Source organism: Elaeis guineensis, chromosome 13 (genome assembly GCF_000442705.2).
Source record: "Elaeis guineensis isolate ETL-2024a chromosome 13, EG11, whole genome shotgun sequence".
Classification (NCBI taxonomy): Eukaryota; Viridiplantae; Streptophyta; class Magnoliopsida; order Arecales; family Arecaceae; genus Elaeis; species Elaeis guineensis.
The window spans coordinates 72543908-72571880 of record NC_026005.2 but is presented as its reverse complement, the minus strand read 5'-3'; the positions used below and the strand labels follow the sequence as shown (position 1 = coordinate 72571880).

General features: G+C 35.3%; 1 protein-coding gene across 1 annotated transcript in view; it reads right to left on the bottom strand.

The window, feature by feature from the left end:
* Positions 1-12747, bottom strand: part of LOC105056069 (agamous-like MADS-box protein MADS2) — a 40505-nt gene extending 27758 nt beyond the window's left edge. The window contains exon 1 of the mRNA XM_010938136.4: positions 12357-12747. Within this exon, the coding sequence (XP_010936438.1) occupies positions 12357-12541 (185 nt within the window). The 5' untranslated portion in view covers positions 12542-12747. The remainder of the gene's footprint in view (positions 1-12356) is intronic.
* Between the last annotated feature and the right edge of the window lie 15226 nt (positions 12748-27973).

Below are 27973 nucleotides of genomic sequence, written 5' to 3'. Positions count from 1 at the left end.
CTACTCTCAACTCTTCTCCTGCTCTAAAGATCAAGAATATATCCTCAGTGCTTCTCAAGTACTTAAGGATATTTTTTACAGTTGTCCAGTGCTCTTAGCCTAGATTCGATGAATATTTGCTCGTAATGTTCACAGCAAGAACTATATCAGGTCGTGTATATATCATGACATACATGAAACTTTCAATAGTTGAAATATAAGGGATCTAGCTCATATGTTGAATCTCCTTAGATGTGTTGGGACACATCTTCTTGGAGAGATCAATCCCATGCCTAAGGGATAGAAATTTCTCTTGGAGTTTTTCATGCTGAACTTCTTCAGCACCTCCTCTATATATACTTTTTATGAGAGGCCTAGCATCATCTTAGATCTATCTCATAGATTTTTATTCTCAGAATATAAGATGCTTTTTCAAGATCTTTCATGAAGAATTTCTTAGATAATCATATTTTAACCAAAGTTAGCATAGAAATATTATTCCCAATCTGAAAGATGTCATCCGTGTATAAAATGAAGAATGTGACAGTATTTCCACTAACCTTTTTATAAACACACCATTCCTTCTTGTTCTTGACAAAATCAAATGATTTAATCATGTCTTTGAAATGAATGTTCCAAATTCAAGATACTTGCTTTATAGGTCTCTACCTATCCATCTGAATCTATCTTTTTTTTTGTAGATCTAGTTACATCCAATAGATACTATACCTGCTGATGGATCCACTAAGATCCAAACTTGATTGGAATACATCAAGCCAACTTTTGACTTCATGGCATTCAACCACTTCTCAGAATCGATGTCTTGTATCATCTCGTAGTAATTTTTAGAATCATCTCTATATTTTCTATCTCTCATGAGGAATATTTTCTATATGTTCTTTGATCAGAATATCTAAGTATCTTTCAATAGGCGGAGATCCTACTCGATCTATGAAGTAGAGGAGGTACTACATGTACTAGCTCAATGTGAATAGGTTCTATAGGTTCTATGACTCATTGCTCTCCAGAAATTTTCTTTTTGAGCTTAATTTTTCTCCCACTACATCTATCTTAAGTAAACTATTTTTTCAAGAATATAACATGTCGGCTCACAATCACATTATGATCCTCTGAAAAGTAAAAATAGTATTTCAAAGATTCTTTAGGATATTCTATAAAACAAGCTCTCATAGACCTAACCTCTAACTTGTCTACCTATTATCGCTTGATATGGGTCGGACATTCTAAAATCTTGAGATGATCAAGACTCGATTTCTTACCATGTTCATCTCATATGGAGTGGTAGGAACAAACTTAGAGAGAACTCTATTTAATATGTAAATAGTAGAAACCAAAGGAGTTTTATAGAGTGCTAGGAACAGACTTAGTGGGAACACAATGTCAGATTAGGAGTTTTATGGTTCATAGTCTATTTGGTTTACCTAAATGTCTGGATCCTCTTTGGTCCAACAGATATCTAGACAGAGAAAGTTAAAAAAGTAAAGAGAATAGGACAAAATAAAAAAAGTGAAAAAAAAGATCGAGAAAAGGGAAGAGAGAGAAGAGAAAGAGAGGGAACTCCCTCCTTGCTTAAAATAGGAGAAAGCTCCTCTCTCTCTTTCTCAAAATATGAAAAAGATTTGCAGGTATATGCAGTGCCAATGGGTGGCAACCCATAATAGCATCCCTTAGCAGTGACCCCTCAACAATGCCCTACAACAGTAGTGAATGGCCAGACTGATAGAAGAAGAAGGAAAAACAACGGACACCTTAATTCTAGGATAAGATGCTAAATGAAAAACCAAGAAAAACTCGAGAGATTTCGTTAGCGATGGATTGGGGATGAGGGGTGAGATGCTTAAGGAGAGAGGGGATGGCCTTTTTTTAGGCTGAATCTAGGGCTCTAGTAAGCTCTAGACTCTTTGTGCCCGATGAAGATGGGGAAGAAGATGGACTCCTTCCAGAAATTTACTTCTTCCATCTCACATATAAAGCATGAGGCATTGAATTTTTTTGACCCTACCTTGAGATTCATGCTGAAGAAAATTGGGGCTATGCAATCTTTTGCACCGATCAATAGACCAAACCCTTACAATTAGATTGCTCAAAAGCATGAAGAAGAGTAGAATCATGTTCTTTCAAATGTTGCACATGCTAAGGATATCCGATGTGTGGTGTATGACCACTCTTGAAGTGCAGCTGGACATGCTAGACTATATACTCAAGACCTTAGTGGAAGGACCCAAATAAAATAGTAAGAAGAATCAATTTGAAGAAGCAAAGAACACTCAACACTGTCATTAAATAAATAGGATAAATAAAGAAATTGATTTGGACACACTTAACACACTAATTGCCCGCTTCCCCACTTTTAAAATGGTGGATTACAAGGAGTTATATGGATATGATACATGACATTTTAGGTAGATGCATCACTATAACCCAAAAGACTCAAACATTGTAAAACCCAGCCCACTACGAATTTTAAAACAAGCAACAAAAATAAAAAAAAATTGTTTGAAACCTCACGTGACTGGCACAAGAGTCAAGAGGAGACCGACTCCAGATGCAGTCCATTCCTTCTCTGAATTCCATCAAGAGAACTCTTAGGGCTCATCAAATTTCAATGAACTCCTAGGAGTCGGTCTATAAAAGGCCCCCAAATCCTCCCCTTAAGTATTGCCTACTGTCTCTAGTCCTTCGCGGCGAAAATCCTTAACTTCTTTTGATTTTCTATGGAGTGGGCTCAGAGAACCATGGTAGATTCATCATCTGAATCATGCCTTCAACCTCATCGGATTTAGAAGGACCTAAACCCTTGATCTTCTCTTTTTCCTGCTTAATGGCCGCTGCTCCACTCGGATTTGAGCCGGCAAGTCACCGGACTCATCTTTGAAAGAGGGGTCTTTTGATTTGACCCCTTTTTTATGTTTACCATTGTTAGCCATCGATTTTGATTGGACTTCACTGTCTCCCGAAATCCTCTGAGATTGTATGTCGGAGTATGGCCGTCAATTTGAGGTTCAACCATTATCTTGGCCATCGATTATGGTATGCTTCTTCTTCTTGATCTTCTTCTCATCCTCTCTACTTCGGCCAAGCCCACCACCACCACTTGCCATTGTCGCTATTGCCATTGAGGTCATCACCTCTTCACCATCGGATGCCATTGCGGGGCGTTAGTTCTGACCATCCACTACCTTGATGGGAGGAAAAGAGGCAGAAAGGAAAAAATTCCCCATTTGAAGAAAGAAGATGAGAAAGAGAGAGAGATTTGCTCTTTTCTCTTTCCTCTCTCTCTCATCTCTCTATCTTTCTCTCTTTTCTCTCCTCACTTTACTTTCTCTCTTTAAAATTTTCTCTTTAAAAATTCTATGGACTAAGATCCAGATGTCTAGGTAAATCAGATCAATTGGTTGACCCTTGGACCTATAATATTTAGGTATTTTTCTATAATTTTTATCATCTATGCATGATCGTCTATGATTGGCTTTGATTATGTAGAGATATATTTATCCACATAAGATGTTGAGTGGAACACCTTGACCTAGAGTTTATAGATCAAGGGGTTGATCAATTACCATACTTGAGTTAAAAATCGATAGACGTAAATTTTTTTGGATATTATTCATCTATTTATATAAAATTATTTTGAGCATCGGTGATTTGTTTTATGTGATTTTGATAGTTACATGCTACATACTTATTTATTAATTATATGTATGATTTTACATGAAATTATGTATGACATATCACTAATCCTTACTTGGATGGATTTTGATAATCATGTGCATCAAATTTTATAAAAGAGCATGATCTTAAAGTATAATACTTAACAAGTGTGTAATTAAGTTATATGACTGAATGTGGAGTTTTGAAGCTTTGGGCTAACCACATTGTTGATGTCCTACTATAGGCTGAAAATATGATTATGATAGTCCATAAGACTAGTCACGATATTGATGTCCTACCATAAATTGAAAATATGATTGTGATAGTTCAGAGTTGAGCATTTGTAGTCCTCCAAATTAGCCACTCTTAATACCTCATCATGAGCTATAAACGTGATTGTGGTAGTTGAGATTTGAGTGCTTGTGGTCTTTGGGATTAGCCATGATATTGGTGCTCCACCACAAGCTGTAAACATAATTATGGTAGTCCACAAAATTAGCTATAGTATTAGTATCCTGCCATAAGCTGAAAATGTGATTGTGGTAGTCTACAAAATTAGCCATAATATTGGTATCCTGCCATGGCCTAGAATATGGCTGTGGTAGTCTAGAGCCGACCATCTTGGTATGATCGGATCTAATATATGTTAGTTTGAGATAATTGTATGATATGACTTATTGCATAAAAAGATATATTTGCTATATATTTTTTTATGAGTTGTGGTATCTTATGATATGTGATTGATATGAGTAAACAATCATTATTATTTTTTTATTTATTATTATTATATTGATGTTGGTGTGTGAAAATTTTTATTAAACTATAAAGGTCATCCCTCTTCATTTTTTTTCCAGAGTTGCAGGATGCTCATGATTGGCTATGATTTAGGTTCGTGGGTAAATGGATAATTAGATAAAATGTCATTGATATCGATCAAATGATTGAAGAAATTGAATTTGTAATTATGCAGATTTTGCCAATCATTACAAAATTATATCATTTTTATTTATGGATGTAGAATATTTATTATGAATTGAAATCAATAATATTTATGGGATTTATGACAGTAACAAATTTTATAGGCCTTGCATATTCTTTAGAACTTGTTCTAGAAAATATGCGGCCATCATATATCCGATCTAAATGCTGGATTCGAGATGTGATAGAATAGTATCAGAGTTTAAGTTATGATCATTTGGGATTGTGACATAAGTGACTAGAACATGATATAAGTGATATTAAAACTTAGAGTTATGATCACTAAAGATTGTGACAGAGGTGATTCATAGGATTTGGATTTTAGTGGATAATTTGTATCTCAGATTATAATTCAAGAAATTGACAATCTACGATTTTATTAGTTTAAAAAAATTATCTAGCAAACTTAAGATATTCGATGGATTAAATTAGAGTACATAGCAAAAGCATGATGGTTTAGCGAATGTGTTATAGTAAAAGATTTTAATTTTTTTTCTCAATCAAGGAGGTTATTTAGAAGTTTAAGAATGAGATAAAACTTATACCTTTATGGTTTTGATTTTGCAGTATGCTAATTTTGAGGATGAAATTACTTTGAAGGGGGGAGAATGTAATAATCCACTCAAAAAAAAAAAATCTTTAAACCTAAACTCTCTTGCATGAATTTGAAAGCATAGACAAGAAACAAAAAAAAAAGGCTCACATGCCCTACATGTGAGCAAGGGAAGGAAGACTTTTGATGAGAGTCTTCTTCCTCTTCTCCGATTCCTATCGGAATGAAAAAACTTAGGGCAAGAGTTTTGATCTATAAATAGGGCTCCTCCTCTATTTGTTACACCACAAAACCCCTTCCATCACCGGCAAGAAATCCTCTGATTTTTTTTTCTTGATTTTCTATGGAGGGTCTTTGGAATTTTTTCGACAAACTAAATATGAAACCTCATCAGAGCCAAGGTAAAGCCTGGATCTCCCTTGGTTCTTTCTTTTGATCTCTAAGAGTGTTGCTATTTTTGGGATTTAGGTCGACAAGATGCCAGATTAATATAAAACAAGGTCATCCCCTATTTCTCATCTTTTCTTTTCTTCCTTTAAGCTAGCTGCCGTCGTCAAACTCGCTATGCTCAGGCTGTTGGAGGTTGGTGTGACTCTTGAGGTGGGGATAAATTGCTACCACCGATAGGATCTCATGTATGGAATAGGGGGTGGTCAGCTCTAAAGCCTTCCACGCCTCTATTTTTTCAAGTAAAAAAAATAATAAAAAAAAGAGAAAGAAAAAAAGAGAAAAAAATGAGGCAGAGTTTCTCTTTCTTCCCTCTCTTTCCTCCCTCTCTTCACCTATTTTTTCTCTCCAATTTCTCTTTCTATGAGTTCCTCTTTCTACTTTCTTTCTCTAAAATTATCTCTCGCTTCATAGATTTCTCTCTTTAGAGATTTTATGGACAACGAAGGGTCCAAATACATGATAGGTTTGAGTAAATGCTAGGAGGTATCTTAGACTAGGTTGTGAGATCTGGGATCTTGGACTAGCATCGTGCAGCCATCTATCATGCTTTTTCTATAATTTTTCATCAGGGATCTTTGATGTTACAATCGATTTGATGATGATGATTAGCTCTATAGGTGAGCAATTACTAGGACAAGATGGTGTTGAGTCGAATGCTTTATCTCAAGTTCATAGATCGAGAAGTTCATTGATCATTATGTTTGAGTTAATCATCGTTGGAGGTAAGGGTTCTTCAATACAATCACCTTCATGTTATGAAAATTAAATCTATATGATTGATTTATATTTTATATCTATCGGTATGTGTATTACATGTTGTTGAATTGATGTTGCTTAAATTATGATTAATTGGTACTTAATAATTACTGAGTAAAAATAATATGATTTAATATAATTAATGTGGGTGGCATCTAGATTAGCAGGTCATGCAAAAAAAATATGTTCTATATACTGGATCAGTCTCGGACTGGGATATGGTATTATTTTGGCCTACCATGGATTGGAGTATGAATATAACTAATTTAATGCCAAAAATCAGATTATAACTTTAATAGTATGGAAGCAGTATGAATGGTGTTTGGATTGATTGGCCATACAAGAAATGTAGTGTATATGTACTGGGTCAGCTTCAGACTGGGGCTCAGTATTGTGTTTGGCCAGTCACAGACTGAAGTACGATTGTAATTAATCCAATACCGAAAAAATAAATATAAAACATGAAAAAAGAGAGAATGTGGATAGTCAGCCATGTGTGAAACATGGTATATTAACCGTAGGCTGAGATGTATGGCCGACCATGAGTTAAAGCATGGTTGTGACTAGTCCAATATCAAAATCAAATCAAGATGATGAACCATGTTTACTTAAAGGGTATCTGGACTAGTCGGTATGTATGAAACATAATATTATGATGTCAGCTGCAGGTTAAGATATTGTTGCTAGCCATAGATGAAAATATGGTGGCCTACCATAAGCTGAAGTATGAGCGGGTCTAATCTAGTGCCAAAACAATAATATTATTTGGATCAGAACTGTGTTAACCAAATTATGATGAGTAATTTCTAAAAGACTACTGAATAAAAATATTGATTAGTAACATGTGACATATTGAATAGAATTTTGATGATATTATTCAACTATCATATTGACGATTGAATTTTATTACTTTCCTATCAGTTATGTACATTTGTTAAAAGATGTTTCATATCCATGCTGGTGTGATTGTGAGAGATTCTTACTAGGCTGTAAAGCTTACAACCCTTCTTTCTTTTCTTTTTCACAGTTGTAGGATACATAGTTTCAGATGGATTTGACTTGAAGTTCTGAGTAATAGAGTGATCTTATAGGCCTTACATGATCTTTAGGACTTTGCTTTAGGATTCATGTGGCCGTGTCACGTGGTCAATCTGAGTGCTCAGTTTGGGGTATGACAAACATTAAATAAAAATATAGGCTCTAATAGGTACGTACCATTTAGAAATACTAAGAGACATGTCTTAAACTCCATTAACTAGTACATATTAATGTTTTCTGAAATTTCATATACTTTCAAACAACTGGGACCCTTTGATAATTTTTGAGTTACTCTTTGTGATAAAAATAAGCAATCTACTAATAAAAAGGCAAAGTAGTGAGAAATGCTTTTGTTTAAATGAACTTAGACAAATTGCAACGAAGAAGTGCAAGAGCCAATTTTTCAATCTGTTTACATGATCCTTTTGTGATAACAATTATGTTAACTTACGCAACTCTTCCAATAAATAATGCTTTTGTTTAGCCAAAGAACATCCTAAAGTCTCTTATAATTCAGATGGCACAAAGAGGATGCTATTAGGAATATATTGTCAAGTGTTAGGCATAGAAGGAGCTCCCTCTTTCATATGCTTTGTCAAGAAATTTCTTCGAAATGTTTAAAAATGGAATCTCAATCATAGACCCAAGATTCTTGGTCTTCCAAAAGATTTATGTTATCAGGAAACTCATAAGAGAGACTTTTCTCATAACATTTCTGAGTAGGAGATTTGATTCTAACTTAAGAAATACGAAAAGGGTGTTCAAACATATTGTAAAAGAAGAGGCCAGCTGATGCAACTGAAGGAGTAATCCAATCAAATAGATTTCTAAAAAAAGCTGATTTAAATACTACTAGAAATAAGAGCTTCCCTGATGGACAATTCCGTCGGAAAAATCCATAAAATCTATCAGAAAATATTTTTCTGATGGATTTTCTAATGGATTTTCATTAGTCAGAAAAAAATCATGTTAGTATTTTTTTTTTATGGAACGTATTTATCAGCAAATGTTTTGACAGATTTGTGATGGATAATCTTTCAGAAATATGCTCTCCATATTCTTGAACAAAGTTTGAATACTGTTGATATCCCCAAATAACATACTTCTCTCCATGACCATTATTTACTTTTGTCATGGAATTACAGCTGATTTGACCAAGATTTGAGGGTTTTTTTTTTTTTAATTTAAGAATATGATAGGGACCACTATAACAGTGATTATCAACCAGTGTAATAGTAAAACAAAAGGCATAATTTGATTATTCTATACTCATCTTTTTTTTTTAAGATATGCATTTTTAAATTTTGAATGTGTATTTATTCTCAAGAAAAAGTCCTGATATGGAGGCCATTATCAAATAGCCATAGCTGTTCAAAGACATTTGTACTATATATAACGCATCATAGTGCCTCCAAGGCCATTATTGCCGTTGCAACATTACAATTATGATTATTTTAAACTTTGGGTTTGACATTGCACAACTTGTCAGAGACTAAGTTGCTTCAAAGAACAAGCTTTCTGAAGAGCAAAGATCCAATAATGCAGACATGAGCAAATACATATCTCAGAAATGATGTGAAGTTTTGGTGAATTTTAAGTACATTATACCCCATACATACATGAGGACTGTGTAACCATTAAGGGCATATGGCATCTAAACACAGAATGACATGGCAAGCATGGATTGAATAGTGTAATTGAATCATATTAATCCATGTTTATATCATATCTGGCTGCTCCATGTTTTCTCCATTTCGTGTTCCATTACAAAGTAAGCAACCTAGAAAGAAATTATTTGATCAATGAGATTGTGTCCAGCAAAGTCACTGATTTCACCACCTCCATATTTGTATGTCATTAGTATTATTAATTGGAGAAATATGGTGGAAACAAATTATATTCACATTTACAGCCATCATGCTTGAAAACATGAGCATGCCTGAAATTATTTCTTGCCAACCATCTCTTAGCACAATAAATCTTGTGAAAGTTGATATATCTGATGGCCACAGAATTTCAAAGCAAACGAACAAATATTTTTAAAGAGCAGGAAATTAAAAAAAATGAATCAATTAAGGTGGTTAGTTCGTCACATGAACACCATGAGCAACCTGAAATTTAAGGAGCCATAGTTTATGATTTAAAAGCCTAAAATATGAAAATAGCTTTTTTTTTTTTAAAAAAAAATCCTATCAAAAGTATTCTGGAGAGAAAAGATCAAGATTGGATGGGTTGAAAGGCTAAAAGATGCATATCATGATGAAGGACAAAGTGCTAGAACAAAAGAAAGAAAATGTATTCACAACATGGTTGGATATATAATTCTTGAAACCAAAACATATTTAAAGAATCTGCACTCCAAGACTAATAGACTGGTAAAGAAAAATGCAATATAATTGCCGGACATTTTATTGTAGATATCATGGGATAGATGTCATAACCCAAAATCACATCCAAAAAGAAAACTAGTTAGAAGCTATTATTTGAATTTTTTGATGATGTATGGATATCTTTGTTCTATCGGTGCCTAGCTAATGTGGAAGTAAATAAATGCCTGTATGAGTCCTCACAATAGATATCAGTAAAATAAACTAAGACCAAAATGTGATTCTCAATTTTCGAAGAATTATACTATTCGACAACCATATATTATGTCCATTAGAATGTCAATTCTAATTTTATTATGAGCATAGTTTTTTATGTAGCATGTTCATTATTACGTAAGATCATTATATATGGCATGTTCACATAGGATCAACTTAATTTCTGCCCAAAGAACAAACTTATGAAAGTTATTGACTATCCTTATTTGTGAGAAAGGCCAAATGAAAACTATCTTCTACATATCTAAGTGCCCCCTCCGCACATTATGCATCCTGCTACATACCTAACGACCAATAAATATCATCCAGCATTAGTTCTCAAAAGAAAAATTAACGTAGAAAGACTTCACTACTTTTAGTTAAAAGAATCTTCCATTCCAAATGACATGTGATTGAAAGAAAGGTCTGTGAGATTAAGGCATCATGGGTATCATTACAAACAGATGTAAAATCTAATGTAACCTACATACTGTAACATATTAAATAGTTAGTTAAGTCCTAAAATTTCTCTTAGAAAAAAGAAAGAAAGAAAGAAAGATAGGATAAAAAAAAAACACTAGAACTTCAACATTTGGGTTATGCAGTCTGACCTTTATATTATAAAGTAATGGTCAGGTTAAAGCATGCAACTTTAATCTCTCTGAGTATAAAAACAATGCATTGAGCTCCATCATCAATCTGAAATAATTAATATCGAGTTTACTTCCTTTTTCCCCCCAGTACTTCTATAAATGCCATAAGTTCTTGTATAAGAATATGTAAGAAATAATATACATTTTCTCCAAGCCACCATGGCGCCTTTATTAGGGAAAAATGGAGCTTTTTTCTAATACATCAAAATATCACACCATTCTTGTCAATGTAGCTATTATTCTGAACCTACCCATAAGGAGACTGGAAAATACTGACAAAGCACAGAGAACTTTAGATCCACAGAATCAAGAGCAAGAGAGCTCCTGATGGCCTCCAAATAAGCCTCTGTAACCTAATTTTAGTTCCAAAATGTTCTGTAAAAAAAAAAAGGGGGACTTTGTGGTACATTTTCATGGCATTTACTTGAAGTTATCAATTTCTGGGAAGTTCCTCCGCTAGTAATTAACCATCAAACTTTAATTTAGCCAGCAAAATCTGGTTAGTGAACATAAGTTAGTGGAAGTGGTGTCTAAAACAAACAAAAAAAAAAAAGACTTAAAGCTGGTGCTTGCTCATGATAACTGATTCCACTTTTCTCCTACGTACTTTCTTTATTTATCTACGCTTAGTCTTATAAGAAAAGCCAAATTATATATTAGCATTATTACCATCAAATTTTAGAAAAAAAGGTTTGTAATGCACAAACGATAAAGCAAGTCTATGCTTGCGAAACAATAATGGGTGACTAAAAGACAGAAGACACACAAGCCTTAATTTAAATATTGCATCAGAGAACTTAATCAAATACTCAGTGCGATAAAAGGATAAGGACATAAGATCTCCACAACAAAATACAACAGTAAATTACAACTTACCCACTATCAAGATTCAAGAGCACCAGTAAAGTTTTACTCGAGAAGTAAGTTTTTTCCATTTCTTTTTTTTTTTTTTTTTGAGAGAGAGAGAGAGAGAACTGAGAAGCAAGTTTAACATCCAAGCGCACAACTTTAACTAGCTTGCTAAGGGACTGACCAAAAAAAAAAAAATACGGGACCTATTTTTTCTTTTCGGAACCATGATCGATCTTCTTGGTCTACGGTTTTTTCTTTTTTCTTTTTTTTTTCTTTCTTTTTTTTTTTTTTTAAGATTTCAACTCTTGATTATCCGGCAAAGACTGTCAAGCTTTTTTTTTTTTTTTTTCCCACTTAAAAATAAGTTGTCCAAATGAAACAGTACTCTTCCACCTCCATCAAATAACACACACTGCCTAATACCACCAAACCAAAACCACGGTCCAGTAGGAGTCCTGAAGGCATGGCTATTTCACCTGATTCCAATATTGATGACACACCAAAACCTATCTCTTATTCCAATATCCGACCTGGACTTTAAAATTAGATAGAACAAAATTCAAACAATTAGAACTCATGGCAATCAGCCTCAAGAAACCACCAGATTTAAGGGACCACTCGAAATTAATCTGAGAAAATGGAACAAAACGAAATCCATATAACAAGAATTGCAGCAGAGGTTCCAAAATCATCATCTTGATCATCCCAACCAAGAATTCAGAGATTGCAAAAAAGCGCGCAAAAAAGGAGGTGGCGTGGAAGAAGATCATTCCATATGATGTATAAATTCTTTCAAGTTGGACTCCAAGCTTCTTCACGACCGACCGGTCGGGTACGACATACCTGGAGCTGCTGCAGAACTCGGTGATCCTGCCGCGGTTGGAGAAGATGATGAGGGCGACCTCCGCATCGCAGAGCACCGACAGCTCGTTCGCCTTCTTCACCAGCCCGTTCCTCCGCTTGGAGAACGTCACCTGCCGGTTTATCTTGTTCTCGATCCTCTTCAGCTCCACCCTCCCCCTCCCCATTTCTTTCCTTCTCTCTCTCCTTTAGATGCTTGCTCGCTTGCACCGTTTTGTCTTAAAAGCTTGTCTTTCAGGTGCAATTGGACCTCGTAAATCCAACGGTGGATAACACGCCACGCTACCCCTTGTGTTTCACCGATTCTCGGTTGCGCGCTCTCCACCGTTCATATGCTCCGGGATTTGCCTTGGTTCACTTGCACCTGGTGCATGCAATAATTTCTCCTTTCTGAGTGGGTTCAGAGAAGGGGAACGTCAACGCCAATCTTTTTTTTTTTTGGTATAACGCCAACCTTAAACCAGCCGACCGTGACCGGTGGCCATGTGTCGAGCAGGAAATGGGTGAGAGGGTGGTGCGACAATGATGCCCCAGGGTTTAGAGGGGAATTCCAGACACTGGGATATCAGCTAAGATTAGGGCTCATTATCTAAGCATCAACTAATCACCTTTACATCAACAACCATAGGGGATCGCATTAATTGACCCCATTTGGATGTATCTTAGCATCCATTGCTACTATACAAATGACATTTAGTGATAAATTACTTGAGATATTTTATATTTTACGTAGTTAAAAATTTTTGTTTGCGATATTATAGTGTAAATATTGCTGGCTTATTATAAATATTTTTTTATTAATAATATTTTATTATAAATACTATTATAAATTTATATTTTACAATATATAGTTTGAAGTCACTAAAAAAAAAAGCTTATTAGCGACGGCTCCATCATTAATAAATATATTTATCAATAATTTATTACGACAGAAATTGGATTCATTGTAATAAATATAAAAAGTTATTAGCGACGGTGATTTTTATTATTAGCGACGACTGTCCGTCGCTAATAATTTAAATGACTATTAGCGACAACTTTAGCGATGCAATTTAGCTATCGCTAATAACAAATCCTAAAAACCCTTCCGGGTCCCAACGGACTCATAGGATCCCCGCCGCCTCCCCTTTCTCTCATGTTGGCTCCTCTTTCTCCGATCGTCGTTCTCTTCCACTGCGCCATCGGAGCCCCTGACCTCCTCCCCCCAGCCTCGTGCGACCTTCCCTGCCTCGGATCCGACATCTCCGTGTCGGATTTATAGTTCCCGAGCCCCTTTTCTTCCCCGATGCCATCGATCATCTTTTGGAACCGACGTCCCACCGCCCTGACCTCTCCTCTTCCTTTCCTGCTGCCATGCCCCACCAGATTGTCCTTTACCATTCTATTTAATAGATATTTCATAGAAAATATCTATTAAATATTTTCTAATCAATGTCAATCTTTTTCAATATCACACATTCTTGTCATTTCACCATATATAATTTCCATTTTCCTCTCACACTTAATCCATCTGATATTTCTTTGAGATTATGAGGAGCTAGTCACCACCTTCTACCTAAATCCACCACATCCTTTGAGGACTAATGCTAATAGAAATTGACCACTAGCCTTTACTCAAGTGGCAAAAGGGCTATTAACATAGTGTAAGTGTTTTATAGCTCATCAATATTGAAAGAGTAAAATTTGGAATTTAGGTTGTGAATAAAGAATTTAATACCAAATCAAGGGCCATGTGGTTTTAATTTGAGGTTTAAGCATGAAATGCTAACTAACCCATCCTATAGTAAATTGCTACTTTGATAATTTTTATAGTTTGAGAAGACATTTGTCTTGCACATCGATCCCTTTATTTCTTGCAGGGGAGTATTAAATTATTTACAAACTTGATCAAATAATTGGGCCACAAGTCATTATACATTAGTGTGTTTTCAATCCTAGATAGTTCACCTCCTGCTACTATCAACCCCATTTGCCATGATGTATCTTGGTTAAGCCTTGACTTGCTGTGTCACCAACTCCATGCATCCAACTAAAGCACTGTGGTCCATGCTTGTTCTTTGTTCTTTCAATGATATAGAAAAGAGAGATGCTTTCTTCATTGCCTAGGCATTTTTCGACCCAATTGGTCGCCTTTTTTCGATACACTGTATATAAAGGAAAAAACATTCAATATCCTATATGTCATCAAAACATGGTAAAGTTGGTTCCATTAATGTAAAACTTGTCCATGAAATAGAAACCTAGAATGCAATGCAATTGTTTATGGTTTGATCTTGGAAAAACAAGTTGATATTCTTGCATTATTTTACTTTTTTAGTGTTATATCTTTATGAATCATAACATTTCTCCTTCTTATTACATCTGAAGTAGTACTTATGTAAAATGAATATACAGAAGGCATACAGTCACCGTGAATAAGCCTAGATCGTTACATATAGGCTCACTACTGGACATTATCACAAATGCTTGAATATTTATAAGAAACTGACAAAATAATCTCAATACTACATACTCTTCTTCTTCTTTTGCACAACCTCCCTACATATGATTTTAGTTTACTGAAGAGTGTGGCTTCCATACGTGGTGAAGTGCAAACCAGGTTTCTTCAGCATATGGAAAACTGTAAATTCATACATTGCTCCATGATGATGTTTTAGAGCAGCATGGAGTGCAGGATGGTGAACACTAATCTCAAAGTTCTTAGTGTATTGCAAATAGGTATGAAGCTTCAAAGTTGTTAGCAAATCTAAACTTCGGCCTTCTAAGATGATACAATTTTCTTAAAGGAAATAGTTTGTGGTCGGAAGGTAAGCAAATAAACCTTTTACAATTGTGTCGATGCTTTCAATCAAGAAACAATTGTGCCGGTGCTATATATGTAGGCACCAGTTCATCATTCAGCTATCTATTTTCATTTTTTTAAACAAAAACAAACACGTAAGTGCTCGCATAAGTCATTGTACTATGATTTAGGTTTGAGTCTTGCTAACGGATATATACTGAAAATGAAATGGCCACAAGAGGTAGACCAATCATCTTCTTTCTTCTCAAAAAATAACAAAGTTTTCTTTATATTTCACAAGAAATAAATTGGGAAGTACATATTAGCTCATATTAACTAGCAGCTAATGCCTAAAAATCAAGAACCATCAATATCTCCATAACCAAGAACAGAAACTTTTTCAAAATGCCTTAACCAGCATCTAAAATGGGCAATATCACAGTGATTTCCAAATATCAAAAAAAAAAAAAAAAGCATGTATAGGCTTCTTGCTCGCTGATCTTATGATCTCGTCGTGCTTTTTTGTGACATGTCATGATAAGAATAACCTTGCATCAACTTCAGTGGACCATGCCTATTCTTTCATGGATCCTTGCACAATGAGCCTATCATGTGATAGCAAGTAGTGCCCCATAGTTTCTCTTATTTATCTTCCTTCTATGCCTTCCATCTAGAAATTAGCATGAAATAATAATCCTCAATCCTGTATTAGCACTGTAGAACATATAGTCACCTATAACATTGGCCTAGTCGTGCCAATACTTGTACCAAGTCGGTAACTTCCTTCAGACAAAGGATAGCTAGAGTAGTCAGCCAAAAAAAGGTCATTTGGCTCTGCATGCAAGCTTTATGTTAATCTCGTACTCTAACAGCAAAATGATGCGAGTGTGACCAAGGGAACATGACATGACGTGTGGACCAGATGGAAGGTGGTGGTGGTACAGGGACTCCTGGGAAGGAGAGCACAGTCCGTCAATGACGTTTCGACTTCTGATTGGCTGTTGGAACGTACGTGAGCCCCACCGCACTCGTACGGTCCCAGAAGGCTGGGGAGACCCATCCTATCTTATTGTAGAGAAAAAGATAACATGCCATTTAGTGTCATTAGTTATTAGGACCACTGAGCCATGCGTGGATGGTCATGAATGGTAGGCTGCTCTCTTGAGTCCAACCACCATCTCTGATATGATTACTATGCTAACCAAATAATGGTCAAATAATAATAGCTCTAATTTAAATTTTTATTGTTAATGCAAACCTTTAGTTCGTGGGAAGAGGTTTTGAAAAAATATAATCAATAAAAAAATGAAGAAATAAAAAATTTACTTTCACATAAAAATAATTTTTTTATATGAAAAAACAAAGTTCATATAAGATATGAAAAAATCTAATTTTTGTAGGCTAAAAATTAAGATATTTTTTTTAAAAATTACTTTAAACTTTTAGATAGGATAAGGTATGTTTTTTTTCATCAAAATTGTAACGTGTTTCATCCAAAAAAAAAAAATGTAACATATATTTTATATTATTTTAATTAAAAAATAGATAATCAATCAAATATAAATTATTTTATGCTGCTATTTTTTTTATGATCAATTAAATATATAAAATTTATTTTATTGAAATATAAAATATTTAAATATTAATTTTTTAAAAATTAATTTTTAAAAAATAAAAATAAAAATAAACTTGGCCTTGGATGAGGATGAGCGAAGCTTAGCGGAAGGACCTGGCGCTCAGCCTGACGACGAAGGTGAAACGCACAGGCTGGGCATCAAAATTTCGAAAAATCTTTAGAGGTCACGTCAGCAGACAAGGCTCATGATTGTATACTGAATAGAGTATTATTTTTATTTTCTCACAGTCGTGTCAGCTTACCATCATTTCATATCTCTCTCTTCCCACTTTTCTGGCCGTTCATGTTAATCCTGCCCGAGGGTGGAAGTCACTTAACCTGTGCCAAATTGCACCATGCGCAGGTGGCCTGGTTACCCAAACAGGCCAAAAAATGTAAAACTATTTTATTTATTTATTGTCTTTATCCATGACAATATATAGCCCATGGAAGTCAAGTCCATAATTAAGTGCAAGTATATAAGTTTGTAATAAATAAATCAGAATAGAGTGATGTAATAATTTTGGTATATAGATCAAGACCAACAATTTTTAATGCTGGTATTTTTGATTATATAAGAATCTTAATTTTTATTTATGCATTAATAGAACTAAATCTTCATAGTAGAATATTTATGATTCTGAAATCTTGTATAATCATTTATGATTCAAATCTTCATAGTAAGATATTTATGATTCTATGCAATCTTGTATTGATAGTAGAATCTTATGTAATTATTTATGATTCTGTATAATCTTATATAATTATTTGTAATCATATTTGTATCATATATTTCTTTATTTAAATATAGCAGACTCATCCTGATAAATAAGGTGAGATTTATTAAATTTTTTTTCCTTAAATATTTTCATCGTATCATAGCCAATCTGGGCACTTTTCTCAATTTTTTTAAAATTTTTGAGTTTTCTTTTCACAGATCTTCAACACTCCAACTTGTCTTTCAATCATGACTGATCTTTCAAACTCATCAAATACACAAACACTTTCCTCTACTATTCCCAACTTACCTATCAAACTCGAGGGTCCAAACTGTTATCTATGGAAGAATATGATGATTCTACTTCTTCGGGCTTACAAGCTTCTTGGATATGCCGATGGCACACTCAAGGCACCACCAGCGACACTCACCGATAAGGATGGCACATCCAAACCAAATCTCGAATACGATATATGGTTAGTTCATGATCAATTTACTCTCACTGTGCTCTTATTCTCTGTGAATTCCTCCATCGGATCCAACCTTATTGGACTCTCCTCTGCTCACGCTGCCTGGACTACTCTTGCCAATCTCTTTGATTCTCACACCATGGCTCAAAAAAATTTTATTGATTTGCAATGGCGTAAACTGAGCAAGAATAACAAATCCATGACGGCTTATCTAAAAGAGGTCCATGATGTCGCAAATCAATTTGTACAGATCGGTAAGCCCATGACATCGATACAGATTAATCGATGAATTACTTCGGGTCTGGGCTTGGAATGGGAGCCACTTGTGCTCGCCGTTGTTCTCACTCTTTCAGCTCTTCCACCAATGATTTGCGGGCACTACTTCTCCAGCAAGAGGCACGACGAAACTTTGCCACCGCATTCGAGCCATCACCATCTCTTACCAGTCTCTTGGGACCAACTCTACAACCCATAGTGCACTGGACAGACGGTCATGATGGCACTTCCTACGACGGCAGTCAGAGCTCATGTGGTCGATGGGGTGGACGCGGTGGTCCTGGCCATCATGGTGGAGATAGAACTTACTCTTTCCTTCTCGGACTGATTCTTACATAGTTCTAGGCGCAACAATGGCATGGACTTCTCTTCGACTGACTATTATGACCAAAGCGAGCCTGACAATTCTTCTCGGCCCAACTCTACTGCATCATGGTCTGGCCACTCTGGTCAGCCAATTGGACCTGCTCGTGACTTCTTTGGCCCAGCCAATCAAATTTGGTCCACTTTTAATAATTCACACTATGGGTCTAATAGATTTTTCATGCCCAATGATCAAGTTATTTGTCAGATGTGTGCACGATCTGGTCACATGGCCCCATTCTATTCTCCTCATACACAGACAGTCCAGGCTCATTCTTTACGAGGATTAGTATCTGGAATTCATGATCTGGACTGATATATTGACTCTGGTGCAACGCATCATATGACATCTGATCTCGCCAACCTAAATATTAGGGATGATCAGTCAACCACAAATCATGTCTTTATCGGTGATGGTTCAGGTTTGCCTATCCTTACCTCTAGCTCTTCTACTTTACATACACCTTATCGTCCCTTACATATGAATAATATTTTATGTGCACTCAAAATTTTTAAAAATTTACTTTCCATATTCAAATTTGTTCATGATAATACCTATTTTTTTTAGCTTCATCCTGATTATTTTATTATTAAGGATCTCCACACGTGCCAGGAGCTTCTATGGGACCAATTAAAGATGGATTGTACTGCCTCTGCCCTAATACTAACTGTTCTTTGAACCCACAGGCTCTCCTATTTATCTTAGATTCAATTGTCTTGTGGCACCAACATTTAGGTCATGCTTCATTTCTCATTATTCAGCATAATTTATCTTTCAGTGTTTTTTTAAATAAACATCATGCTACCCATGTCTGTTCAGCATGTCAGATGAGTAAGATTGTAAACTGCTCTTTTCCACCTACCATGAATAAAAGTTCTATATTATTTGAATTTGTGCATATAGACATTTGGGGTCCGGCACCTATTACTTTTCATTCTGATTATTTATATTATATTCATTTTTTTGATAATTATAGCAAATATTCTTGGTTCTTTGTTATGAAAAATCATTCTGATATTACACGAATATTTCATGCTTTTTGTTTGCAAGTTGAGAATCTTTATTCCTATAAAATAAAAAATCTTCAATCTGATGGTGCTAAGAAATTAATTTCTTTCCCATGACTTTCAAAATGAATTATAAAATAATAATATTTTTCATCATATATCATGTCCACACACACCTCGGCAAAATGGTGCTGCTGAGCGAAAACATAGATACATTATTGATATGGGTCTTATACTTCTTACTATTCTCACCTACCTCCAAAGTTCTGGGACTATGCGTTTGAATATCTATTTTTTTATCAACCATCTTCTCACTAATTCTCTTCATTTTCAGTCACCTTATCAACTTTTGTATGGACACACTCCAGAATATAATTTTCTTCATGTCTTTGGATGTTTGTGTTTTTCCTATCTTCGGTCCTACACACAATACAAACTTGAACCACTTTATCAATCCTGTGTTTTCCTTGGATATCCTCAGCATTACCTTGGGTATAGATGTTTAGATCTTATCACTGGTTGCATTTTTGTCTATCATATGGTAGTGTTTAATGAATATTTTTTCCCCTATGGGTCCAAGACATCTACATCGATCAGTTTCAGAACAACCCGTGTAGGCTCCATGAATGCTTCTGGTGCATCTTGCCCTCCAGCTGACTCCTATACCCCACCTGTTCCACCATCTGGATCATCCACTGATAATTTGGTGATTGATCCTCTCTCTTCGACTGGCGCGACTTCTGATGTCTCTGAGCCACCTAGTTCACCACCACGAACTCATTATATGGTGACTCATTCTCGTGATAGCTCTCTTCCTCCACCTCGGTTCATTATCTCCAGGCATCTAGCTGCCTTTTCTATTTCTACTATTCTTCAAGATCCAAAATCTTTTACTATGGCTCAGAAAGATCCCAAGTGGATCCAGGCAATGTAGGAGGAATATCAAGCTCTTATTCAGAATCACACATGGGATCTTATTCCGTCCTCTTCTAATCAAAATATCATTGGCTGTAAATGGATCTATAAAATCAAGCAGCATGCTCATGGCACTATTGATCGTTATAAGGCCCATCTTGTGGCTAAAGATTTCAATCAACAGAAAGGGATTGACTATGAGGAGACATTTAGCCTTGTTATCGAACTAGTTACTATTCGGACTATCCTATCCATTATAGTTTCTCTTGGTTGGCCTATTCGACAACTTGATGTTAAAAATATATTCTTACATGGGCACTTGAATGAAGAAGTATATATGAAACAACCGTCTGGATTCTCAGATACTTCTCACTTTCATTTTGTTTGCCAGTTACAGTGGTTTCTATATGGTCTTAAACAGGCCCCATGGACATGGGTCCAACACCTGAGCAGCTTTCTTCAGCACCTTGACTTTTCTAGTTCTCAGACAGACTCTTCTCTATTTATACTACAACGGTCTGGTTATATGGTGCTTCCCTTGGTATATGTTGATGATATTATCCTCACTGGCACACCTGGTGCTCCATTCACGTCTCTTCTCACTGATCTCAGTCAAAAATTTATGGTGAAGAATTTGGGCTCTCTTCATTATTTTCTTGGTATTGAGGTTGTTTCTAGTTCCTGTGATCTTCATCTTACACAGTCAAAGTATATTCATGATGTTCTAACCCGTTATACTATGCTTGACTATAAGCCTCTCTATACTCCTATTACCGTGGGGTCTTATTTCTCCTTATTTGATGATGATCTTGTTGTATTTTCTATAGATACTAGTGCATGTGGATTTTAAAACTTTTCTAAATCTAAAATACAGCAAAAAAAATCAGATTAAAATACTTTTAATCTAAGCATGCATTCATCAATACAAACACCTATGGATCTAGTTCATATATTAATTTTAGAAAAAACAAACGAAAGCCTGAAATCAATTCACATATCTGAATCGCTTTCCTTTTGCTTCAAATCTGCAACTGGAGTTGAATCTGATTCAATCCCTAGATTTGGGCTTGGACGGATTCTGAATCAGCAGCACAAGTGTCCTATCTCTATGGGTATCCACAGGACCGACCTCAATTATTTTCTCTTGGATCTTGTCTGCCTGAACCAAAATCTAAATATGCCTGAACCAAATCTGGATCAAAACAGAATCCCTTTGATGATCTTTTTAATCTTTCTTTTTTAATTCTTGAAGAAATCAAGAATCCTTTCTTGATCCTTCAATTAATCAAAAAGAACAACAACCAAGAAATTAATGGTTGTAACTAACTCTCAACAAATCTGAAAATAAAAAAAATAAGAACCAAAACAAGTGGCACCAACAATTGGAACCACTCCCTTAGATGCCGCCCACCCTCTCTATGGCACCAATGGAGGATGCTTAGAGAGAGATGAGATATGGGCTAGAGAGAGAGAAAGAGGAGGAAGGTGTGGCCCAATGAAGGGTGGCGGCAAGGTAGGAGGAGAAAAGATTGATTCACAACTAAAGGACTAGGATCCTTTATATAGACAACTTAAGGATGTCCTAATCAAATTAGGATCCCTTATTCTAATCATATCAAAATTTTTAGCCATAATATAGTTAAATCAAATAAATGGGATGCCACCCATTACACACCCAAAGCCACACCCTACTCTAGGTGTCCCATCAACTGAGATCCTATTGAATGCATAAATCAACTCATATGATTTCATAAATTCTCTTTAAGGGTTCTTAACCAAGAAACTCTTTCTTGATTTAATCCAAACCATAAATTAATTATCCAACCATTGAATCTCATTGAATCAAATTCAATTAGATTCAAATTAAGTATAGGAATTGGTTAAAACTCATCATATAAGTAAACCAACTACAAGAGAAGTTGGGTTCACCCAGGTGCTAACAAGATTAAAATGAACCCAATGAGATTTCTCTAAATCCATATAAATTGGTGCTTCATAAGTTCAATTATAATCAATTCAAGTCTTCTCTCTTTATGTGTGACTCTATAGGTTCAATTCTGTTTGATAGTGAGAAATACCATGATCTCTATCATAGATATCACTGAAACTCTTTTCAGTAGATCATAATAGTTTCACCCTAACTCGATAAAAACTATTGATCCAAAATAATCCTATTGAACTCTCACAATCCACCAGTGACATCTAGCAATATGTAGTGGCAATCTAGCAGAACCAAAATAGAACCTTTAGGTGTAGTTAATATATGATACAGTTCCTCTATCATGAGTTCTGACTAGATGGTAGGTAATGGATAAATTGTTAAACTTCATCATCAGTCATATGTAGATGTGATCAGCTCAAGTCCAATAGTGATTTCAATTGAAAACTCCTTTTCATTAATCACACTACTATGACCATAGACTTGTGGACTCAGCTTCTCAAATCTCATAGGACTACTCTTCTCTGTCAAGGTTGATAGATCCTATGTAGATGCATACGTCGCTCATACAGCTCAACTAACTGAAGCCAACATCTACTACAAAAAATTCATAATCGAATTAACATTTATGTGTAGTCAAACTTTAGCAATCTTACTATGAGCAACTATGACATTGTAAGTTAAACGATCAGTCATACAACTATAGCATTGAGATAATCACTGACGATCGAATAGAAATTTACGTGATCTCTCGTATAGTCATGCTCAGTACTAATTGTTCTCTAACAATGATCCATACTTTTTGCTCGGTGCCTCTACATCATAGATTAGAGACTCATCTATCTCGAAGAAAGTGAATCCTGTGCTGGTTTATTTATCTAGATAGATCACCATCTTTATGACTATCCTATAATCGGAAGCAATTTAAGAATCAATCATACATACCTCTAATTCTCAATATTTAAGAATATATATCATAACATCAATTCTTAGGATGATTTAAGAACACATAACACTTGAATGAAAAAAAAACTTATCCTTTATTGATTAAATCAATAGTTTAAGTATAAATTTATGTCATAGAATAAAAATATGTCAACCAACAATTAGCTTCTAAAATATACATCTAACAATCTTCTACTTGGACTAAAGTAATTGGCCATTAATCTAAACCCTATCTTCTCAAGATAAGCTTCTATTTTAGACTGGCTCAACTATTTTATCAGCAGGACTGCCACATTATCCGTGGAGTCTATTTTTTGCACCTCGACATATAGCTTCTCAAGGTAGTCGCATATGATATGAAACCGTCGTTTAATATGCTTTGATTTTTTATGAGACCGAAGCTCCTTAGCAAGTGCTATGGCTCCATTGTTGTCGCAGTATAGTGGTACGGCATCTGAAGTTATTTCATCAAGTTCTGCGGCAAACTTTTTAAACCAGAAGCCTTCTTTTGCAGCATCCGAAGCGGCAACATACTCAGTCTCTGTGTCGAATCTGCGATGATGCTCTACTTAGAACACTTTCAGCTGACTGCACCACCATTGCATATGAATACATATCTTGATATAGACTTTCTATCATCAGGATCCGACATAAAGTCTGAATCTGTATAATCCTCAATCCACAATTTAGCTGCTCCTCCAAAGATCAAGAACAGATCTTTAGTCCTTCGTAAGTACTTAAGGATGTTCTTCACCGCTATCCAGTACTCCTCATCTGGATTTGACTGATACCTGCTCATGATACTCACAGCAAAGGTAATATCAGGTCGAGTATATAGTATGACATACATGAGACTTTCAATCGTCGAAGCATAAGGGATCCTACTTATGCATTCGATATCCTCAGAAGTGTTAAGATACATCATCTTGGAGAGTCGAATACCATACCTAAGGGGTAGCAAACTCCTTTTGAAGTTTTTCATACTGAACTACGTCAGCACCTTTTCTATGTACAGCTTCTGTGACAGGCCAAGCATCTTTTTAAATCTATCTCTATAGACTTTTATCCCAAAGATATGGGATGCTTTTTCTAGATCTTTCATGGAGAATTTTTTAGACAATCAAGCTTTAATTGAAATCAGTATGGGAATATCATTCTCAATAAGGAGAATATCATCGACTTACAGTACGAGAAAGATAAGCGCGCTTTCATTGATCTTTTTGTAAATATAAGATTTTTCTTCATTTCTTATGAAACTAAATGATTTGATCGAATCATGAAAACGAAGACTCCAGCTCTAAAAAGCCTGCTTTAATCCATAGATGGATCTTTGCAGCCTACAGACACGGTGATCATTATCATCGGATGTGAAATCTAGAAGCTGCTCTATATAGATATCTTCCTCAAGATGTCTATTCAGAAAGGCAGTTTTCATATCCATCTATCAGATTTCAAAATCATGATAGGCTGCAATAGCAAGCAATGTGCAGATAGATTTTAGAATGGCTACAGGTGAAAAAGTATCATGATAGTTAACACCTTCGTGCTGATTATAATCCTTCATCACTAGCCTTGCCTTATAGGTCTCTACCTTACCATTGATACCTATTTTTTTTTGTAGATCCATTTACACCCAATAAAAATAATTCTCTCTAGTGGATCCACTAAGATCCATACTTGATTCAAGTGCATTGAGTCAATTTCTGACTTCATTGTATCTAATCATTTTTCAAAATCGATGTCAGACATCATCTCATAAAAAATACTAAGATCATCACCATGATCTCCATCTCTCACAAGAAATGCTTTCTCTATATTCTCTTTCAGTATATCCATATATTTTTCAAGAGGATGGGAGATTCTACTTGATCTATGAGGTAGTAGAATATTAACTACTGGCTCATCATGGATGGATTCTTGAGGATCTATAGCTCGTTGCTCTTGAGAGACATTCTTGTCAAGCTTAATTAACCTCCCACTACCACCATCCTGGATAAACTATTTTTCTAGAAACATGGCATTGCGACTCACAATCACATTATGGTCATGTGAAAAGTAAAAGTAGTATCCAATGGATGTCTTGAGATACCTTATAAACCGAGCTACAACTGATTTATCCTCTAACTTGTCAACTTTCTATTTTTTAACATAGGCTGGACATGCCCAAGTCTTAAAGTAACTCAGACTCGACTTCTTACCATGTCATATTTTATATAGTGTGATAGGAACAGACTTAGAAGGAATCCTATTTAAAATATGCATCGTAGTAAGTAAGACATATCTCCAAAGAAATAAGAATAAATCAGTGAAGCTCATCATGGATCGGATTGTATCCAATAGGATCCTATTTTTCTTTTCGGATATCCCATTGAGTTGAAGTATACCGAGAGGAGTCCATTGAGAGACTATACCGTCTCCTTAAGATATCTTAAAAATTCAGTACTCAGATATTTTTCTCCTCGATCGGATCGCAGAACTTTTATGGATTTATCTGTTTGCTTTTCTACTTCATACCTGAATTCTCTGAACCTTTCAAAGGCTTCAGATTTGTGTTTCATGAGAAACACATATCCGCATCATGATAGATCATCCGTAAAGATAATGAAGTAGGTATAACTACCTCTAGTCTGTACATTAAATGGGCCACATACATCAGTGTGTACCAGAGCTAGTAACTCAGTGGCCCTTCCTCTTTATCCCACAAAGGATAAACTAGTCATTTTTCTTCAAAGACATGATTCGCAAGCTGAAATCGATTCAGATTTAACTAAGTCAAGGATCTCATCCTTTTTCAGTTTATTTATCATGTCCTCTGTAATATGGCCAAACCTATGGTGCCATAAGTACTTATGGTTAAACTCATCTCTAGATCTCTTTTGACCTATGACATTCACTACTTGCTCATTTAAGTTTACATTAGCATCAACATGCAAGTGATAAAGACTGTCAATCAAAAGATCAGATACAATCAATTTATTTCATAAATAAATAGAATAAAAAATTTTAATAAATTAAAAAATAAATCCATTCTATGCTAGTACAAAGATCGAAATCAAATTTCGGTTAGCTATAGGAACAAATCTAATCTAAAGCCTGACGGTAATCGAAGAGGGTAGGTTCCAACGACCTCTGTAGTAACTTTTGCTTCATTACCGATCCGAAGGATCATGTCATCTTGCCACAACCTCTTACTTCTTATTAGATCCTAATTGAAGTATATATATGAGTATTAGAATCAGAGTCCAATACCCAACTAGAAGTAAATAAAATATTTGATTAGATTCTATTATGAGCATACTTTCAAAAAGTTGATCATCCTTTTTCATCTTCAGGCTCTCCAGGTAAGTAGGATAGTTTTTCCCCAGTGGCCATCAGAGTTATAGTGGAAACATTTTTCTTTCTCTACAACTTTTTTCGGAGTGTCCTTCTTGGGTTTTCTCTCTTTCTTCTATTTCTTTACAGGCTTATTCTTTTTCTTTTCTTGAGACTTTCTCTTGGACGGTGCTCGCTCAACAACAAGAACAGAGCCTCTTGAACTTTTCAAGATACCCTCAGCAGTGACCAGCATATTGACTAATTCGAGTAAGTTGCAGTTCAATTTGTTCATATGGTAGTTTACAATAAACTATCCAAATGAACTGATCAGAGATTGAAGGATTAAATCCACTTTTAGTTTCCTTTGCATATTCAGTTCGAGTTTCTCAAGCTCCTCTAGATCCTTGATCGTAGTCATACAGTAATCATAGATTGACTGTCCCTCGTGCATCTTCATATTGAATAACTGCTTGGATAATTTAAAGCACGCAGTTTGACTCTGCTCACCATATAACTCTTGCAGGTGAGTGATTATGGCATAGGCAATGGGCATATGCTCATGCTGACTCTGCAACTCATTTGACATCGAAGTCAGTACATAGCATTTCATCCTAAGGTCATCATCTGTCTACTTATCCAGAGCAGCTCTTTGCTCTACCGTAGGAGAGCTGGTAAGGCTGGGGCATCCTGATCAAGTACATACCTAATTTTTTCGGATGTCAGGACTATCCTGAGATTTCTGAGCCAGTCCTTATAATTTATACCAATCAGTCGGTTGGTTTCAAGGATGTGGGCTACTGGGTTAGAGGCTGATATTATTTATCTATGAGAGTAGAGATTCTAGTTAGATATTTGTACTTAAAATTATATTTGCTCTAAAGATTTTTAGATGCAAATAGACTCCCACTATTTTTTTAGATTTTGATACTCCCCGGATAAAAATAAAAATTTGATGCAATCAATACAAGATTTTTAGTGAGTACTACGATCCCATCGATGCCGTACACCTCACCTAACAGTTATTGATGACATGTATATCAATGCACAGGCAACTTTTTGCTCAAATATTTTTCTAAGTATATTACAGCGACTTGGTCTTTAAGTCATGAGAGCTTAGATAACACATATTACCCCACTCTTTAGTTAAGCTTGACCCACTATTTACAAGCAGGTGTGAAACCGTCATTGAGATCCTCAGATAATACATATTGGGACCAATCCTATCTTTATCCTATAACAACTCTTTGCTAGTA